We start from the raw sequence: 18,396 nt of genomic DNA on the forward strand, positions 1-18,396 counted from the left end.
CTTGGACACTCGAGTGCATCTTCCTCCTGGGGTGGGTCACCCGAGGAGGAGGTTCCTAGCTGGTTGCTACGAGTTCTCTCTGTCGTTCCCAGCATGTGGTGCATCAATTAGGTGGCCATGGTGATGCCTACACGTGGCTCTTGCCCGATGGTACGCGGCCCTTGCCCGACCATGTAACATGGCTAATATTTGGAAGGGATAAGCACCTCCCCCTGTGGGCCCTCTAGTGTGTTGAAAAAAAAAAAAAAGTTCCACAGGGAACACATGATGTCTTGGCGCGAGTCTTTGAAAGAACAGTGTGGATCACGGATGTCATTAAAGCACAAATAGCATGCAAAATATTGGCAATATAAGGACGAGGGGACTTTACAGTTGATTGGAATTTGGGTGGTGATTTGGAAACCATAAAGTGTATGCAAGGTGCAAGCAAGGTGCAAACACCCTCTTGATTTACCCGTTTTGTACTGAAGGATACAAATCCACTCAAAATGCCAAAGGTGGTGCGAGGGAAAACACTGGAGCGCTAACATTTGAGCAAGGCTTGCCAACAATTGACCGGCAAGGATCAATGCATAATTGTTTGATGCTTGTAGAACCAAATCAATATCTAGCAAGACCCTTTCCATGGGTGTGACCATGCCAAGGTGGAGCAATATCAACTACAAAGCTAACAAGTTTAAGTGGAGCCTTCAACAAGGGTAACCCGATTTCAAACTATTTCAATCTGGCCTTCATGGAAAGCTTAACCATGATCATAAATTTCTCTATCGTTCTTTATCATCTCACTTTAGTATATATGACATATTTTTCATACATTCTTTTGATGTTTTGATTACTCTTAATTGTAAAGAAGTGAAGACACTACCCATAATGGTGTGAGCTCTTCTCACTTCACAATATCTCATCACACAAAAATGCCATACGTCACAACAAAAGAGTTGCATTTTCCATTTTATTCTTTGGAGTAGGTACATTTAGAGGAGTTACAATCACTTATTGGACCACAACAGCAAACATGGACCACAAATAGGAAGTTCATGTTGTTTATCCAATTTCATTTGTCAAAACTCCACCAATCAAGTCAATTTTTATGAGGTTTTGAAATTTTCCTTTGTGGGAAACTTTCAAGAGGTAAGACTACTCAAAGTAGTCTTCATACTCTACTCTAGGTCTATCAATCAATCATCAACCCAATGGGAACACCAATTATGGAAATGTTTGGGAGTCAAGTTCTCAATCTTCTTGCATAGACCCGTTTTTTTAATGAAGAGAATAACACAATTACGTGTATCAAAACTCAAAAGTCAAAGCTTAAGGGCAAAATATGCATTCCAATCATCATCCGCTCGTGGTAAAAGTCATGTGCATGATCTACCTAGACAACTAATGTAACTACTAACTTGGTGACATTATGCAAGACTAACTCCCCTTGAAAAGGAGGTGATCCAACCGTACCTTCCGGTATGGCTACCTTGCTACAACTTCAACACTCTAGTCACTAGCCCTACCTTAGGCATCTGTCCCCTTGTGGGTAATAATAACAACACTCCCTCTTTTCCTAGAATCCCTAATACATACGTCATATCCTCAATAAATTCATCACCGACACCAAGAGTCACCTAAAATCATGTGTATAATTGACCTAAACAAAGACACCACAAAAGTGATGCAACTATCCCTTGATGTCATCCATCTCAATCTCCATATACAGGCATAATTGTACTCTCATTTCAAGTTCTAAATGCAAAGTGTCCTAATTCATTTCAACAAGCATAATCTCTCTTTGATCGTCTCTCTCAACTATGAATGCTAGCTTGGTGAATCCTCCTTAATCCCCAACATCATATGCAAGACGACACTTACCAACACTCTCTTTCACAATGAATCCCTACTCCATACATCATATCCTCGATAAAAGGAAGAATCTACTACATAGCATCACTTCCAACCCTGACATATCAAAGAGGTTCCTTCCACATTAGAACAGCACAATCAACAATCACTAGTTGAGGCTACGTACCTTGATTAACTAAAAACGACAAAGGAGAAATGAGCAAAAGTGTAAAGCAACACCTTCCAAATAATTGGGCAAGAAGTGCACTAAGAAAAAAGAAAAGTGGATGACAATAAATTCATAACTTCATACCTTCTACATACCAATCAAGACTACATACCTTGATCAACTCAAACACACAAATTAAAACGAGCAAAAGAGTTGATCAAGGATACATACCTTGATCAACTCAAACACACACAGTAAAACGAGCAAAAGAGTTGATCAAGGCTACATACCTTGATCAACTCAAACACACACATTAAAACGAGCAAACGAGTAGCAATAAGAAACTAAAAAATCTTAAAAAGTTTTGCCACGATGAAGAGTGCCAAGAAAGACGAAAAATAGATGATAAATTCCTAGCTTCATGGGGTGAATGATCTCTCGCACACACGTACATGATAATCCTCTCATTACGATACTTTTGTGGTGTTGTTTGTGCAAGAAGCACATGGGGACCTAATAGCCGATGTTGTGCTCAAGCGACCCAAGAGAAACTTGGGTGATGTGGAATTGAATCAACACCTTGTCCATGTTTGCTATCTAAGAATTAGAAGGTTTAAGTCGCCAAGTAAAGCTCTATATGTGATAATAAGTAAAGAATGACATGCTCAACTCCTTATAGGTAAACACAATCCATCCATAGACGGCGTGCTAAGGATTCTTGTGGAAGTACATCAATGACACATGGTCCGATCATAATGATTGTAACCAATGAGCATCACGAGAAAAGAGGAGAGAGAGAGAGAGAGAGAGAGAGAGAGAGAAGCAATCCACGAGACCTCAAAGATTCATCCGACCAGTCTTGAGCTCCAAACTTGTCCTTCAAGAGGGAACAAGGATAACCAATCTACCACACTTTTGAGAGAGAGAGAGAGAGAGAGAGAGAGAGAGAGAGAGAGAGAGAGCATCTGATCCAAATTCCTGCAAAAGAAACCATTGTATAAGCACATAATCTATGAAGTTCCCGTCCAGCATTCACACTATACCGCACTATCTCATGTTTCAACCACATATTGATATATTTCACACCCCAGTTTCTGTTATGTGAATAGAAGGCTAGCCGTTAAAAGCCACACAACCGGCAGGATATCATGTGGAATAGCCATCTTGAGGATCCAGCTTTTTAATTTAGCCAGTCGACTCAAGTTGGGCAATCAGCATTTATGCCGAAAATGCGAACTTTGTGCATGTTTGGGAACTTGGCAATCACCAAAATGAACACAGCAATTGTGTTCAAGACAAGCCAAGGGTTGCTGTAATCGGTTGTATGGCATGCAATCAAGTACCTTCGAAGACCAAAAACAAAGTGAGTTAAGAAGAAAGGATACCTTAGGACAAAAGATCCTCAGAACTTGTAACCTCTAAAGAACTGTAAACCAGCAAGATCTTATTTATGAAGTCACACCTTCAAAATCAACACATGCAAGGTGGTTGGCAACCACTTCTGAGGCGAAAGTCCTCCACAGGATTTTTCAAAAAAGTAAATCTCGGATATATATACCTGGATGAATCCAGGATAACCCAAACTGAAAGGTATAGAGTAGTTATCCACAAGACAATATAACCATCGGCTCCATCATGCGTAGTAATGACTAAATACTACAACATCCCCACTAACGTTGCAAGTGCTCAATAGTGGGTGTAGAGCAAATGGTCCTCATAAAAAAGTGGTTTACTTCCTCTAATTGTCTCATCTGAATAACTCCTGATTACTCAGAAAGACCACACACGTATACAGACACATTACCATATGAATGTATTGCTATGGCTACCAATAAAGCCCAAAGCAGTGCCAAGAGAGCTAAACCATCTAACCTCATCTTTGAATCTCCATATTGCAAAACAAACATCATCGCACTCTCCTAAGAATCAGAATACCCTTTGAAAGGCTTGCTCGCATCTCCATATTGCAAGGCAATTTTCTGTGGAAAACTACCTACCGAATCTTCCACATAGCCATACTAATGCCACCTTTGTAATACTCATGGGATGATATCTTGACAATCACACTGTTTATGCGGATGCATGAAAGACCTAACGTCAGTTCCTAACATCGTTTCAACAAAGAAAATGACAATAGGACACACAGAACCAAGCAATTACAAAAGCTGAGGAACTATAGAGAAGAGAGATGATGGTGCAAGCTTACAAAACAACAGGAACAACCATCAAGAATTTCCTGTTGCGGGTCAGCTGCCTGCCATTGTCCATCTGTTCCCACCATGTCAACTTATTATACATGCCCTGATCTTCTGAAAAAGGAGTTCCCTTCCTCCAGTGAAAGGACCAATATGTAATCTGTCAATAGCATCAAACAGTGGAAGAAACAACTATCTGTCAACAATGCAATGTAAAAAACCAAAAATATGTATGTTGTAAGATGAAACCACACTATGCCCAATTTCAACTTTGACAACCAAATTTAAAGCAATTGCACTAGGTTCTGAAAGTAAGAAATACCTGAGACCAGCCGTTCCCATTTTTTTCTATACAATTGCTTTTCTTCTAGGAGCATTGGTATCACAACTGTTCCCCCCTTAATCACGATCTCCATAAGATCACTCTTCTTTGAGAGGAAAGGATAATCTTAAGGAAATCATTTGCAAGCCACTTCATCTAAGTGGGAAACTCTGCCCCACTATGTCTTGTCTCCAGTTTTGAGTTCTCTTTTCAGTCCAGTAATTAACTACTTCAGTTCAGCTCGTGGTGTGTGTGTGTGTATTTCACCGCCTTGTCAATGACTTGCTGGTTACAGTGCTATCACAACACGAATCGACGTTTCTTCTACGGAGAGCCCGTTCCTATTTTCTAGGGACACCATGGATGCAACAGCACCTCGTGACTCACAGAGGAAGAGTACGAGCATGTGGAAGAGGAAGTTGGAGACGAGGAAGAAGAATTGCCTACTATATGATATGTACATAGATTACCATGATGTGTGATGTTATGGTTGGAATTCCAGAAAGTGTCATTTAATGTTCAAACAAGTGATGTGAACCTTTCAAATTGTATATTTGTTTGAGTATACGTGAAAGCTTTTGAACCTCAGTTTTTGACTTGGGTACTTTAACTATAATTTTTAAAGTCACTTTTAGAGTCATGCTCATAAAAAAGGGCCGCCAAGATGCCATTAGAGCAAATGAACCAAGCTGCAACTTGGTGGATGACTCAGACAGAGAGCGTGCGTGGCTCTCCGACAATTCTCACTTCGACTCAATCTTATGGAATAAAGAAATACTGCAAGGGGCCTATTTGAGGTGCCAATGCTTCTAGGAGTGTAACTCCACCACCGCATGTCTCTTCTCTATTGTGCTCTCTCTTTCAAGTTCAAGTTTGTTGTTTCGGTTCAATTCAGAATTGTTACAATATTATTACTGCCTGGTCAAGCGACTTGCGGGTTACTGTTGTTATGTCTGCAGACATCAAGATGTGCACCTGAGCTATGTCTGGCCAAGCGTGAACATGGCCTATGGTTAGGGCAATTAAGAGTCCTATAAACAGGACCCTAGGCTCATTTGTGAGCTCTCTTATGTGATCACTACACTTGGGAGTCTAGGCCCTTGGCAGCTCTACCCACACACCTCTATTGGTGTGGGCTTGGTGGTATGGGACATCCGCCGGGAGGTGAGTCTGATGTCCACCATCAAGGACGGTTAAGCTTCTCCGTAGGAGGTTTCCTAGGAAGCTTCCCCTTGAGGTAAGTATCCCGGCTATAAATAGGTGCTGACGAGTGAAGGTGTGATCACTTTGTTCACCGCAACTCTCTCTCTCTCTCTCTCTCTCTCTCTCTCTCTCTCTCTCCATATATATATATATACATGTCGTATATCTACTATCATTTTGCTTATTTAGCTAAGTGCCTTGTGTTAAAGTTCACCTCCGGTATCTCCCAGGAGCAGATCAAGGAGTGGGGGCTGTTTGTGGCTATGCTCGGTTGTACTTGAGGTAGACGTACCTGTTCACAGCAGTGCACTTCACTGTATTGCCCACCCAGTAGGCTGGCATGAGGCGGGGCCCCCAATCCTAGGGTTTCCCGGGGTCAGTGTCTTGAGTCATCTACAGTCATGCTACAAAATATGTGTCCTTGGTCACTTTTCGTGAGTTTACACATTAATTAGCTAATTTCAGCCATTTATGGAGTCGTGGGGTTTTCTAGGCTGAGTAGGGTAACCTGTGGTTTGTCCTATATAGGCAGCCCCCCCCCCCTTGTACTTATGGCATGTTGTTATGCAGATTACCAACGATTTTGGGCTCTCACCGTCTCCCTAGCGTTTTCTCTCTCTAGGGTTTCCAGTTTGTTGCTCATCCTCTCTAGCGTTTTCTTGCAGGCACATCGATCTTCACACACTCGCATTTCTGCACTTCGATCTCTCTTCTAGCCTGCGCTTCCTCTCCCAAGCGGTCTACACACCTTCGCGGTCGTGCTACTCCCTTGGTGTACTCCCTTCGTGAGATCTGGTGCCCGTTCGGTGGGCGGTACGCGCTTGTGTCGTGACGGCGAGGAGATCCATCGCGATAGATACGAGATTTATTGGCTGCCCATCATAGAGAGGTGTCTTGATCATGGTTGCAGACAAGTCTCTCATCCGTTTCACCTTCTTTCCGCTGCACCTTTGACATGGTATCGATTTTTCGCGACGAAAAGAGGCGGTTTGCTGTTTTTCCTGCCTTTTTCACTCTTTTGGGGCTGATCTCGGCTGTAGTGGACAGAATTGCAGATTTTTTATCTTCTACTTCAACCTAGCCGCATCACGTGCCCAGATTCTCCAACACCATGGAGAAAAGTGATGATTCTGACACATATTAAGCCCATGGTGACGAAGGACACCATGAGGATGGGATTGGCGGAGGTGGCAACACCGTCAATGAAGAATAAGGAGATTGGTTCGAGTTCTATTCCGACGTAGGTTGTCAACCAATCAAGATACCTATACTCCCTACCTTTCCCTCGGATGAGCAATTGAATGGAAACAACTATGCCATTTGGAGAGCAACCATGATGGCGGTCTTTGACTCTTACAAGCTTGGAGGATTTGTCTCGAGCAACTTTCAAAGCCAAAGAACCCGAAGGGAGAGAAGTTAGGGGAGCGTGTCAATGCTCGGATCTAGTCCTTCATTATCCTCAACAGTATACCTGCGGTGATTAGCCACATACGGCTAATGCAAGATGCGAAGTTAATGTGGGATCGACTTTCTTCTCTTTATGATCGTGTTTCTCCAATGAAGCGGATAGCCCTCGAGGTACACTTGAGAACCTTGGATCCAAAGCACACTTCCATGCAAAATCACATCAACAAGATGCAGGATCTTCAAGAGGAGATACTTCATATGGGAAAGCTTATTAGTTTGGAGGACATGGCCATTCAGCTTTTGGCCCAATTGCCTCCCCCGTACACCAACTTCTACTCTTCCTTGATTACCAGTGGCCGATTGAATACTATCGCTTGGGATGAGCTAGTTCCAGTGGTTTTGGACCAGGAGGAGCAGTTCAAAACGCGGGTTTTCACATGGATGTGGTTTCGACATTCCTCAATGGTGATCTAGAGGAGGAGGTTTATGTGGAACAACCTCCAGGGTTCGAGGATCCAGACTTTGCAGACATGGTTTGTAGATTGCTCAAAGGCCTTCTATGGCCTCAAGCAATCCCCTTGAGCGTGGTACTAGAAGATTGATTCATTTTTCCTACAACACACCTTTCATAGATCTACTGTTGATCTAGACTTGTACATTTACTGTGAGGGAGAGGTAGTGATACTTATTATCCTCGACGATCTTGTGATTACAGGTAGCCATGTTGAGCACATCTGCAGTATGATGGCAACCTTGGAAGAGGAGTTTGAGATGACGGATCTTGGCTTGCTTCATCATTTTCTTGGATTGGAGGTTTGGTAGATAGAGGGGGGCATCTTCCTCTCTCGGGAGCGGTATATTGGAAGCATTTGGTATGACCGAGTGCAACTTTATCTCTACTCCCATGGATACCAATCAGAAGTTGTCACAGTATGATCTTCCTCTTTTAGCAGATGCTTCAGAGTATCAGAAACTGGTTGGTTCTCTCATTTGGGTTTCCAACACCCGACTTGATGTCAGTTTCTTGGTGGGTCTTCTCAGTTCCTTTATGCAAAAACCCGCCAAGTTACACATGCAACACGCCCTTAGGACCTTGCGGTATTTGAAGGCGACCAAGTCATTCGGTATTCACTATGCGGCTGGAGCTACGGATTCCCAGGTCATTCTACGAGGATGGAGTGATTCAGATTGGGGAGATGGACGACGGTTGACCACAGGTTTTACCTTTTCTTTCGGCTCAGGAGCAGTTTCATGGAGCAACAAGAAATAGCCAACAATAACTGCCTTGTCTTCCACAGAGGCAGAGTAACGTGTTGTTTGTAGTGCTACATGTGAGTCAGTGTGGATTCGGAGGCTATTTGAAGATGGTCTTTCCACAGCAGAGGACCATTATGTACTCAAACTGTTAGATTTACACCACTTTGCTCCTTCACACATAGGTATAGGGAATACATGTATGGCTAGTGTGCCTCCGGGCTGGCCACCCTTTGCATATGCATTTAGACTGCACTGTCCGGCCACCCACCTTGTCCGAGCGCCCTCATACTTCTATTTTTTCTTGTTGGGTTGTGGGGGCTTTTATCTGGCATTGCCCTACCTCCCCTTGGGCACCTATATATGGGGGCAAGGGAGGCACCCACAGTTATAGTCAGACATACGATTGTACTCGTCTTTTCCTCTGGTAGTCATGGGGGGCTGATCGCCCCCTCTTCCACACATAGTAGCGTTTGTGCTCTCTCTCTCTCTCTCTCTCTCTCTCTCTCTCTCTCTCTCTCTCTCTCTCTCTCTCTCTCTCTCTCTCTCTCACGCGCACTCTCACATGGTATCAGAGCTTCAAGCTCTTCATGTTCTGGCGCTTCACCTGCAGAGGTTCTCCTCCCAAGAAGAAGATCAGATCTACCAACATTTTGCAAATGCCAGGCATGCGATGGGATATGGAGTTTCCTGTCGCAGAGGACCCCACCTCCCGTTGCGTTTTTTCTCTCCCTTGGTGGCGATCCCCTCTTGGCTGACAGTGCTGGCCCTTTTAGGCACTTTCCTTGCGAAAAACCCCGAACTTGGAAGACGGCTGGCTTGTCCTTTTGCATCAGCATAATGGTACGGTTCCGGATCTGGAGAATCACGTCATTCTTGTCGTGCCAAGGCCTACCCAAGAGAAGTTGCAATTGACTAACTTCATGATGTAGAAATCGGCTTTTCCATCGTATCCTTGTATGGTATTGGAAGTGCACCGATGAGAGGTACCACCTTTTGGGTCTCGCCGGTGGCTAACTTGGCTTCAATTTCTCGTCCCTCTGCATCATAATCAAAGTCCATCCTCTTCAGGAATTCTAGATGGAAGAAGTCCTTTGTAGCTCAAGAGCTACTGGTTGTGATTCATGCACTTTCCAGTTGGAAGCATTACCTGTTAGGTGTTGATTTTGTTGTTCAAATAGATCATTAGACCTTGCGATACTTCTTGACACAATCAAAGTTATTGGAAAAGCATATGCGATGGGCAAACATTCTCTTTGGTAGCATTAGCTACAGCCACCTCGGTGTGGGATGCATCGGAATAAAGATTTGCATTGTTCATAACAAAGGCCTCCAACAACTCCTAGACATACTAGATCTGACAGAAGAATATAAACCCCTCTGATTACCAAATCATGAGTCCAAGAAGGAACGAAGTACGCCACAATACGTCGTCTCAAACTCCTTTTAGGCACTTTCCTTGCGAAAAACCCCGAACTTTGAAGACGGCTGGCTTGTCCTTTTGCATCAGCATAATGGTACGGTTCCGGATATGGAGAATCACGTCATTCTTGTCGTGCCAAGGCCTACCCAAGAGAAGTTGCAATTGACTAACTTCATGATGTAGAAATCGGCTTTTCCATCGTATCCTTGTATGGTATTGGCAGTGCACCGATGAGAGGTACCACCTTTTGGGTCTCGCCGGTGGCTAACTTGGCTTCAATTTCTCGTCCCTCTGCATCATAATCAAAGTCCATCCTCTTCAGGAATTCTAGATGGAAGAAGTCCTTTGTAGCTCAAGAGCTACTGGCTGTGATTCATGCACTTTCCAGTTGGAAGCATTACCTGTTAGGTGTTGATTTTGTTGTTCAAATAGATCATTAGACCTTGCGATACTTCTTGACACAATCAAAGTTATTGGAAAAGCATATGCGATGGGCAAACATTCTCTTTGGTAGCATTAGCTACAGCCACCTCGGTGTGGGATGCATCGGAATAAAGATTTGCATTGTTCATAACAAAGGCCTCCAACAACTCCTAGACATACTAGATCTGACAGAAGAATATAAACCCCTCTGATTACCAAATCATGAGTCCAAGAAGGAACGAAGTACGCCACAATACGTCGTCTCAAACTCCTTTGCCAAGATCTCCATAGTCCAATGTATACGCTCTGCATGGCTCCCTGTAACAACTTGATTATTCACAAAGAGGATCACAAGCGTGACCAGCCCATCTTCTCTATAAGGCTTGGTCTACATAAGAATGATGAAATCAATGCCGATGGGCTCAAATCCCCGAGGGGTCTGGACTCTCTAAAGTTGTAATCAAAGCCCTATGCTAGCCTACTGGGGAGGGCTATACATGGCATAACACACCTCTAAAGTGATGTATAACTCATTCCTCTTGTTTATGTTTGCGCTTTGCTCAAGATGAGTGCTCCGAACTGTGCTCAAGGTTCCTTTTGTTCTTATGGAAGGAGAGCCTTCCGTTCTTAATGAGAGAACCCTATGGTCACAAACAAAGTGAATGGACATTGTGCGTGCAAGTGAATGAGACTGAGAGATAGAGAGAGAAGAGAATACGACACCAGAGACATTGAAAAACCCTCCGAAGGCCCCACTCTCGTCGACGAGAGTGGTCTACTTATAATTGCACAAACTGGTACAAACTGAATGCATGTGACTGATGCAAATCTAGGCTATGTCGGCGATGACGACGGGGACGACGAGACCGACCTAAGGGCTGAAATCTGCAATCTTTTATCTGCTGTCCAAAAACGCTATGGGCTGAAATCTGCGACTAGTCCAAAAACGCTGATTTTGGGGGCTGTTTCTGTAGGTCTTTGTTGCTGAAAATCTGCAGGTTTAGGGCTGAAAACTGATGGTCTTTCTGGGCTGAATCTGCTACTCTTTGAGGATTGAACTTGCAGGTCTTCTACTGCTGCAAATGGCGATGTCTACTGCTGCAATTCTGAAATGCTAATCCTCAAGAAAACGCCAGGGCTGCAATCTGTCAAAAAACGCTAGGCTGATGTCTGTCAAAACGCGGGATCAAAAACGCTAGGTGCTAGGCTTCTGTGGCGAGGATGCTGATGCAAAACGCTAGGCCTGAGCTTACTTCTGGCGATGATCTTTGATGAGAAAACGCTAAGGCAAGGGTCTGATGGTTCTTCTTGCTTGGAGGGAAGTCCACCAAGGGATCTTGTTGAGAAGTTGCCTGCTGATCTTGGCTCCTGTTGCCTCTTCTGCCAAATAGTGCTAGTCTAGGTTTGCTTATATACAAACTTACTCAATTTGCCCTACTTACTTTCCAACAAAAGTCACTTAAAAATAATAAGTGAAAATTGTCAAAAATAGGTAAAATAGGCTAAATGCACTGAAAAATTCCCCTAAAGGATTCTGATGGGAATGCTTATGATCATGCTGTGTGCAACTAGAGGATATGCATCTACACTAAGTGACTAGGCATGCATGGTCTACGAATAGACTCACAAAAGTGCCAGATCACTTCTAATCTAGACTGACTCAACTGACTGAACCTTGATCATGCTGTAGCTTGTCCACGGACACATAGGGTTGGATGTGTCACGTGACATCCCCTCCTTTTCAAAGTTAGGTACTGGTACTGAACTGTATGGCGTCGAGGGAGATCGTCAATAGCATCCGGAATCCTGGAAGGGACTCTTCGCCGGCCCACTCTGATGTGTGGGTCGTGCGGTACTTGAACTTCATAAAGGTATGCAATGCCTTCTTCTTTGGGCCGCGCCGAAAGCGACACACAGTCTTTTGTGGCTCCTTCGATGCTTCAACTTCGTCAAGAGTCATGCTTCTTTCTTCTTCAAAAATCTCCATGGCTGAAAATTCCTGAAACCATTTCCAACACAAAAACAGGAACATACCTATTCCATGTAAAGTGAATGGAAAAAATCTTGTCTTCCTCAGACTGTGCATGCAATGTAGATGAACAAAGAGACGGAGTGCCAAACCGTTCACCACACACGCAAACAATGAGATCGAATCTTTCTCTTTTGATCTAGAGCAATCAACTTTGGCAATTCACTACGGAAATGCCAATGCTTGGTGCTCATACTTTCATGTGCTCTTTCTACAACTGTGTCATGCCAAGGAAGAGACATGGAATGTGACGTCCTTACATACATACTTGTCAACTTTTCATGAACAATCCGCATACATTCGTTCTCATTCATGAGTGAAACGTGCTCAACGTACAATATGTCATGCCTAGTAAAAGGGATCACATAAGGACGCTGACTACAATACAGGAAACGATTACGAATGAAACACTCGAACAATGCGTGCGTATCAATCATGAGAACACATAATACTTCCTGTGAGGGTTCCTTGGACCTAGGCTCGAGAGCCAAGATCGGTTCTTCCTGAATGATCGAATCGTCCTGTGGGGGTTCTTTGGACCTCGACTCGAAAGCCAAGATCGGTTCTTCGTGATTGATCGAATCTGCAACGAGGTTAGCTTCGCTAGAAAAAGCATCAACTAACACATCATCCTTGTGAACAATCACGTCATCTTCATGCAACCATCATGCTTGTGAGAAATCACATCTTGATCATGCAAATCATCATGCTCATCATGGTCAATCAAATTATCATCATGCTTCTCATAATCATGCAAATCCTGTGTATCATGCTTGGGAGAAGAAGAGATTGAGAGAGTCTCCATTCCCCAAATCTCTTGCATCTGTGCCTGAACTTGAGAAAAGAGTGCCAGAACTCTTTGTTGTGTCGGTTGCTCTGTTCTTGGAATGCTTTGGCTTCCTTTCTTTCTGCTTCTCTTTCTGCTCTTCTTTCTGTGTGTGCGTTCCATTTCTGCCATTCTTTCTGCATGTCTGCGATCCATTTCTGCTTTTCTTTCTGCATTTCTTGCTTCGCGTTCTAACTTCCTTTCCATAAACATCTGATACAAAGCCTCCATAGGAGTTAGTGCAATCCTTGACGTAGATGGGGAAGGGGAAGGGTCGGAAAAACCTCCTGGTGGGAAAAATTCTTCTTCGCCTCTCTCATGCTCAGCACCTCAAAACGAAGTATCCATTCCGCTTCGAGTGATGACCATCCACGGAAATCTTGGGTTCTTGTGGTCTTGGGTTCTTAAGTTCACAAGGAACTTGGGTTCTTGAGGGTCTTGGTTCTTGGGGATCTTGAGTTCTTGAGGTTCTTGCGGGTCTTGAGGTTTTCTTTCACTTGCAAACCGTGTTTGAGAAGGATCTTCTCTTCACCCGAGTTCTACTCCTTTCCGCGGGTGCACCCCTTGGCGGCCTTGCGCTCACACCAAGGTTTCTTTTTCCCACCTCACCTCGAGTGGCCGGCCGCTAAGTGCACGGTCCGCTCTCAATAAGTGAAAAGAGACACAAGGGGAGGCTGGACAAGCCCTTCTTTCCAGGGATTCCTGTCACTCTTCAAAAACACGATTAGGAATCAACACGTCTAAGCAAACTTGGGTTCGTGCAACCGCAACAAGCAAAAAAAAATTATGTGGTTCTTTCCTTGAGTGATACAAAGACTGCCAAAGCTCTGATACCAATGTTAGGTGCAGTGGAATGAATGTTTGCGCTTTGCTCAAGATGAGTGCTCCGAACTGTGCTCAAGGTTCCTTTCGTTCTTATGGAAGGGAGAACCTTCCATTCTTAATGAGAGAACGCCCCCCTCTCATCAGCGAGAGTGGTCTACTTATGATTGCACAAACTGATACACACTGAATGCATGTGACTGATGCAAGTCTAGGCTATGTTGGCGATGACGACGAGAGCGACCTAAGGGCTGAAATCTGCAATCTTTTATCTGCTGTCCAAAAACGCTATGGGCTGAAATCTGCGACTAGTCCAAAAACGCTGATTTTGGGGGCTGTTTCTGTAGGTCTTTGTCACTGAAAATCTGCAGGTTTAGGGCTGAAAACTGAGGTTTCTTAAGGCTAAAAACTGATGGTCTTTCCGGGCTGAATCTGCTACACTTTGAGGGTTGAACTTGCAGGTCTTCTACTGCTGCAAATGGCGATGTCTACTGCTGCAATTCTGAAACGCTAATCCTCATGAAAACGCCAGGGCTGCAATCTGTCAAAAAATGCTAGGCTGATGTCTGTCAAAACGCTAGGTTGCTGGTATCAAAAACGCTAGGTGCTGGGCTTCTGTGGCGAGGATGCTGATGCAAAACGCTATGCCTGAGCTTGCTTCTGGTGATGATCTTTGATGAGAAAACGCTAGGGCAAGGGTCTAATGGTTCTTCTTGCTTGGAGGGAAGTCCACCAAGGGATCTTGTTGAGAAGTTGCCTGCTGAGCTTGGCTCCTGTTGCCTCTTCTGCCAAATAGTGCTAGTCTAGGTTTGCTTATATACAAACTTACTCAATTTGCCCTACCTACTTTCCAACAAAAGTCACTTAAAAATAATAAGTGAAAAATGTCAAAAACAAGTAAAATAGGCTAAATGCACTGGAAAATTCCCCTGAAGGATTCTGATGGGAATGCTTATGATCATGCTGTGTGCAACCAGAGGATATGCATCTACACTAAGTGACTGGGCATGCACGGTCTACGAATAGACTCACAAAAGTGCCAGATCACTTCTAATCTAAACTGACTGGACTGACTGAACCCTGATCATGTTGTAGCTTGTTCATGGACACATAGGGTTGGATGTGTCACGTGACACCTCTAGTGGGCATAGCCACAAAACAACCCTCACTCCCCAATCTGCTCCAATGATACTGGAACTGTCACAAACTGCTGACGTGTCAAGTCACTGAAGAACGGAGCCAACCTTGAGAACCCAGTCGAGGGGCCTAAACCCTAGAAGAGCTAGAAGTAGCAAAAGTTCTCACCAACTTACAGATTCTCGGCGAGTGGAGCAAACTCCCTAAAATTTTACCAACTTATGAGACCCCGTTCGATGGGGCCCAAGTCACTAGAAGTAAAGCCGGTACACGTACACACTCAAAGTCTTGCGTGGCGAGTTGATGACGTGGCAACCATACAGACATATCTGGCTGTGATGACGTGGCAACAATACCGATTTTCGGATTTCGCACTGACATGACGTGGCAGACTTTACGCACATTCCCGGATTTTGCGCTGATAGGCTGTACGGATTCCCGCAAAACGTGCTGGCGGCTTTTTGGGCGCTAGTGCTTTTGGGGCCACATGATTTTGAGTTTGAAGTTTTTCATGTAAATTGATTTTCATAGGCCAAGGACCTTTAAATCTGTGGAGAGGGCTCAGTCTTTGGCACTCTTTTGGGTGAGTTTATACGCACATTCCCGGATTTTGTGCTGATAGGCTGTATGGATTCCCGCAAAACGTGCTAACAGCTTTTTGGGCGCTAGTGCTTTTGGGGCCAGATGATTTTGAGTTTGAAGCTTTTCATGTAAATTGATTTTCATAGGCCAAGGACCTTTAAATGTGTGCAGAGGGCTCAGTCTTTGGCACTCTTTTGGGTGAAGGTGCACAGCACGAGTACCGGCATTTTACTGAGTCCAAGTAATATAAAGAAATACCGAAAGCGGCGCCAAGGTTTGGAGCCAGTACTCTCTGAGGTGGAATTCCGCCACTTCGTGTCGCGTGTGCTCTCTCTCTCTCTCTCTCTCTCTCTCTCTCTCTCTCTCTCTCTTTCTCTTTGTCTTTCAGCTCAGTTGTTGTTGAAGTGCTAAAAGTCTGTTCAGTCTGTTCTTTTCCGTTGGCACGTGGTGCCCGTCTCGGGACAGGAGCTACCGCTCGACACGAGGAGAAACTCGTTTATCACATTGGAAGGAGATATTGGAAGGAAAGGATAGATTATTTTGTATCGTTAGCCTTCCATTGAGTTGTCCACAAGCAACAAGCAAAGTCAAGCTAGAATCTAAGGATGGAAATCAAATTCTATTTTTAGAGTAATTAAGAGCATCGTGCTCTCACATTTCATAGCATTATCACTAGAAAATGCTATGAAGATAAGCACTCTCACATTTCATAGCATTATCACTAGAAAACATGCCACACTGGCAAGTTCAAACTCTCCAACATAGCCTCCCAAAGGAAAATTGATGTAGAGCCTTTTTGAAACCCTTGACAAAAAGTCGGGAATGTGCACCAGCCATACGAGTACAAGCTGGTAGTAAGTAGAGAATTACATGCATCCCAATAAGATAAAGCAAGGACGGACTGACGATAAGTGCTTCAATTGTTGTTAAAACATCTTAAACATGTAATTCTCCCAAACCTTTGAAGTTTTGAAGATCCTACAATTGCGAGGAACAAATCCTTGTTTCACTGTGGCATCCGTAAGGTTTTACTTGTAAGGAATATCCAGTATATCCGAAGAGGGGCTTGAATATCTAAGCGAATCCAGAACTATCAAGAGGAGCTTGAATTGACATCAATGCTATATAACATATTACGCGGAAGCTGAATTCTCCTAAAGAATAGTCATCAGATCAATGCTTGAAAATAAACCCTCACAATATCAACAAAACATATTTATGATAATAGTCTTCTGCTCTTCAATTGAGTTTGGCATTAATTATGCCCCCTATCAAGGATGCATATGCATTTCTTTGGATGTGTTATTCATACATTTCTTTGACTAAACAGAGATTAAGCCCTATTTATTTGGATGTAAGAATATGTATTTTTCTGTCCAAAGTCTTCATTTTCAAGAAAAACTACCTTCGCAGAAATTTAAAGTGGAACTTGACTTCGAGGGTTTAAAACAACCGTAACAAATGGTACTCACAGCGAAGTGGGAGAGGTTAACAACGGACCAGGCAGTACCAGCAGAACAACCAAGAATAGAGAGGGCAAGAAGCCAGCATAAAGAGAGGAGGAGGATGTAAGATGTCCACACGCCAGGGTACTGAAACCATGAGGTATTCTTGTTGAGATCAGGGGGTTGCACAGCGTTCACATACAAGCTCCCGCCCATGAGGGCAGTTGGGGAAGACAAAAACGTCGACGACTCCATTTGATCCACCCGGCGTAAGCACAATTAAGAAGACATAAGCTGATATCAAACTGATGGTGTCAAGGGAGTTGCAAACTTCCTCCTATGCAGGACCTCTGCTCATGGGAGGCGCGCCTTCAGTATCTGGACATGGGTTTTCTGCTTGCAAGTTGCAACGTAAAACACAGAGAGTAACTTGCGCAAATAGGGGACTCACAGAGAGTAATCAGGTTTTCAGCAGCGGGAGAACAAATGGCGTGTGCTCGACGCATGCATCACCAATTATGAACTACTAAATTGAAGTTTTAACGGATGCGTTTCCACCTTACGCCCTGACTCCTAGGTAGGATCAACGGCCCACATCTCCCCATGTGGGCCGCTGTAGGCATGGGGCAATGTGGGCCGTTGATCACTCTCAAGTGCGTACAAAAGTGATCACCACTCTCAAATGCAAGATGAATGCTTTGCCAATAAGCAATTTCATGCTTCTTTTTTTAAATGGTGGCATTCAAAAGTAGTTTACTTTTTGGTTCACTTGAAAACACACGACATCACATCAGTTGAAAGCTCATTTGGAGTTTACTTGAGAAAAAACCCTCACATGGGGTTCACCTTGAGTTCACTTCAAGTGGGTCATAGTTAGTTCACTTGGAGTTTAATGGATTATAGATACCCGGTGGTGTTGCCTATTTTGGACTATTTGTCTAATGTGACACTGGAGGTGTCAATTAGTCATGAGGCTTCTCAATGGGTGTGTGGGGGTGTGAGTGTGTGTGTGTGTATTGTTCTAAATAGGCTACTAAGACACAGCAGAACACCATGTTCAAAAGACAGTTGGCTCCACACAATAGGAAACTATGTATGTATTCGAAGCATTTTTAAGTTTAATCAAAATAAATATTCTTTCCAATTAGCCTATGTAGCGAGACAAGAAGTAGGTCTACACACGAACAAAGTCTTCATCTTCATCTTCAAGGTTGGAACCCAAACATCTCTAAGCAAGGATAGGACTCTCACATGCATCCATATAGACAAGACAATAGATTTTGTCGACCTTCTATACGCATTACATATGTCAAAGAGCCTATCAGT

The 18,396-nt window shown here is 43.8% G+C and overlaps 1 protein-coding gene across 1 annotated transcript; it reads right to left on the reverse strand.

Moving 5' to 3' along the window:
- Positions 1-2,977: 2,977 nt before the first annotated feature.
- Positions 2,978-17,586, reverse strand: LOC147420616 (uncharacterized). The gene is made up of 3 exons (XM_086503874.1): positions 17,098-17,586; positions 4,209-4,357; positions 2,978-3,345 (listed from the first exon to the last, which is right to left on the reverse strand). Exons 1-3 carry the CDS (start codon positions 17,323-17,325, stop codon positions 3,201-3,203), a joined length of 522 nt encoding a protein of 173 aa, XP_086360000.1. The 5' UTR covers positions 17,326-17,586; the 3' UTR covers positions 2,978-3,200.
- Positions 17,587-18,396: the final 810 nt, after the last annotated feature.

This window comes from Adiantum capillus-veneris, chromosome 28, assembly GCF_014529385.1.
Source record: "Adiantum capillus-veneris isolate H3 chromosome 28, ASM1452938v2, whole genome shotgun sequence".
In the NCBI taxonomy this organism is placed as follows: domain Eukaryota; kingdom Viridiplantae; phylum Streptophyta; class Polypodiopsida; order Polypodiales; family Pteridaceae; genus Adiantum; species Adiantum capillus-veneris.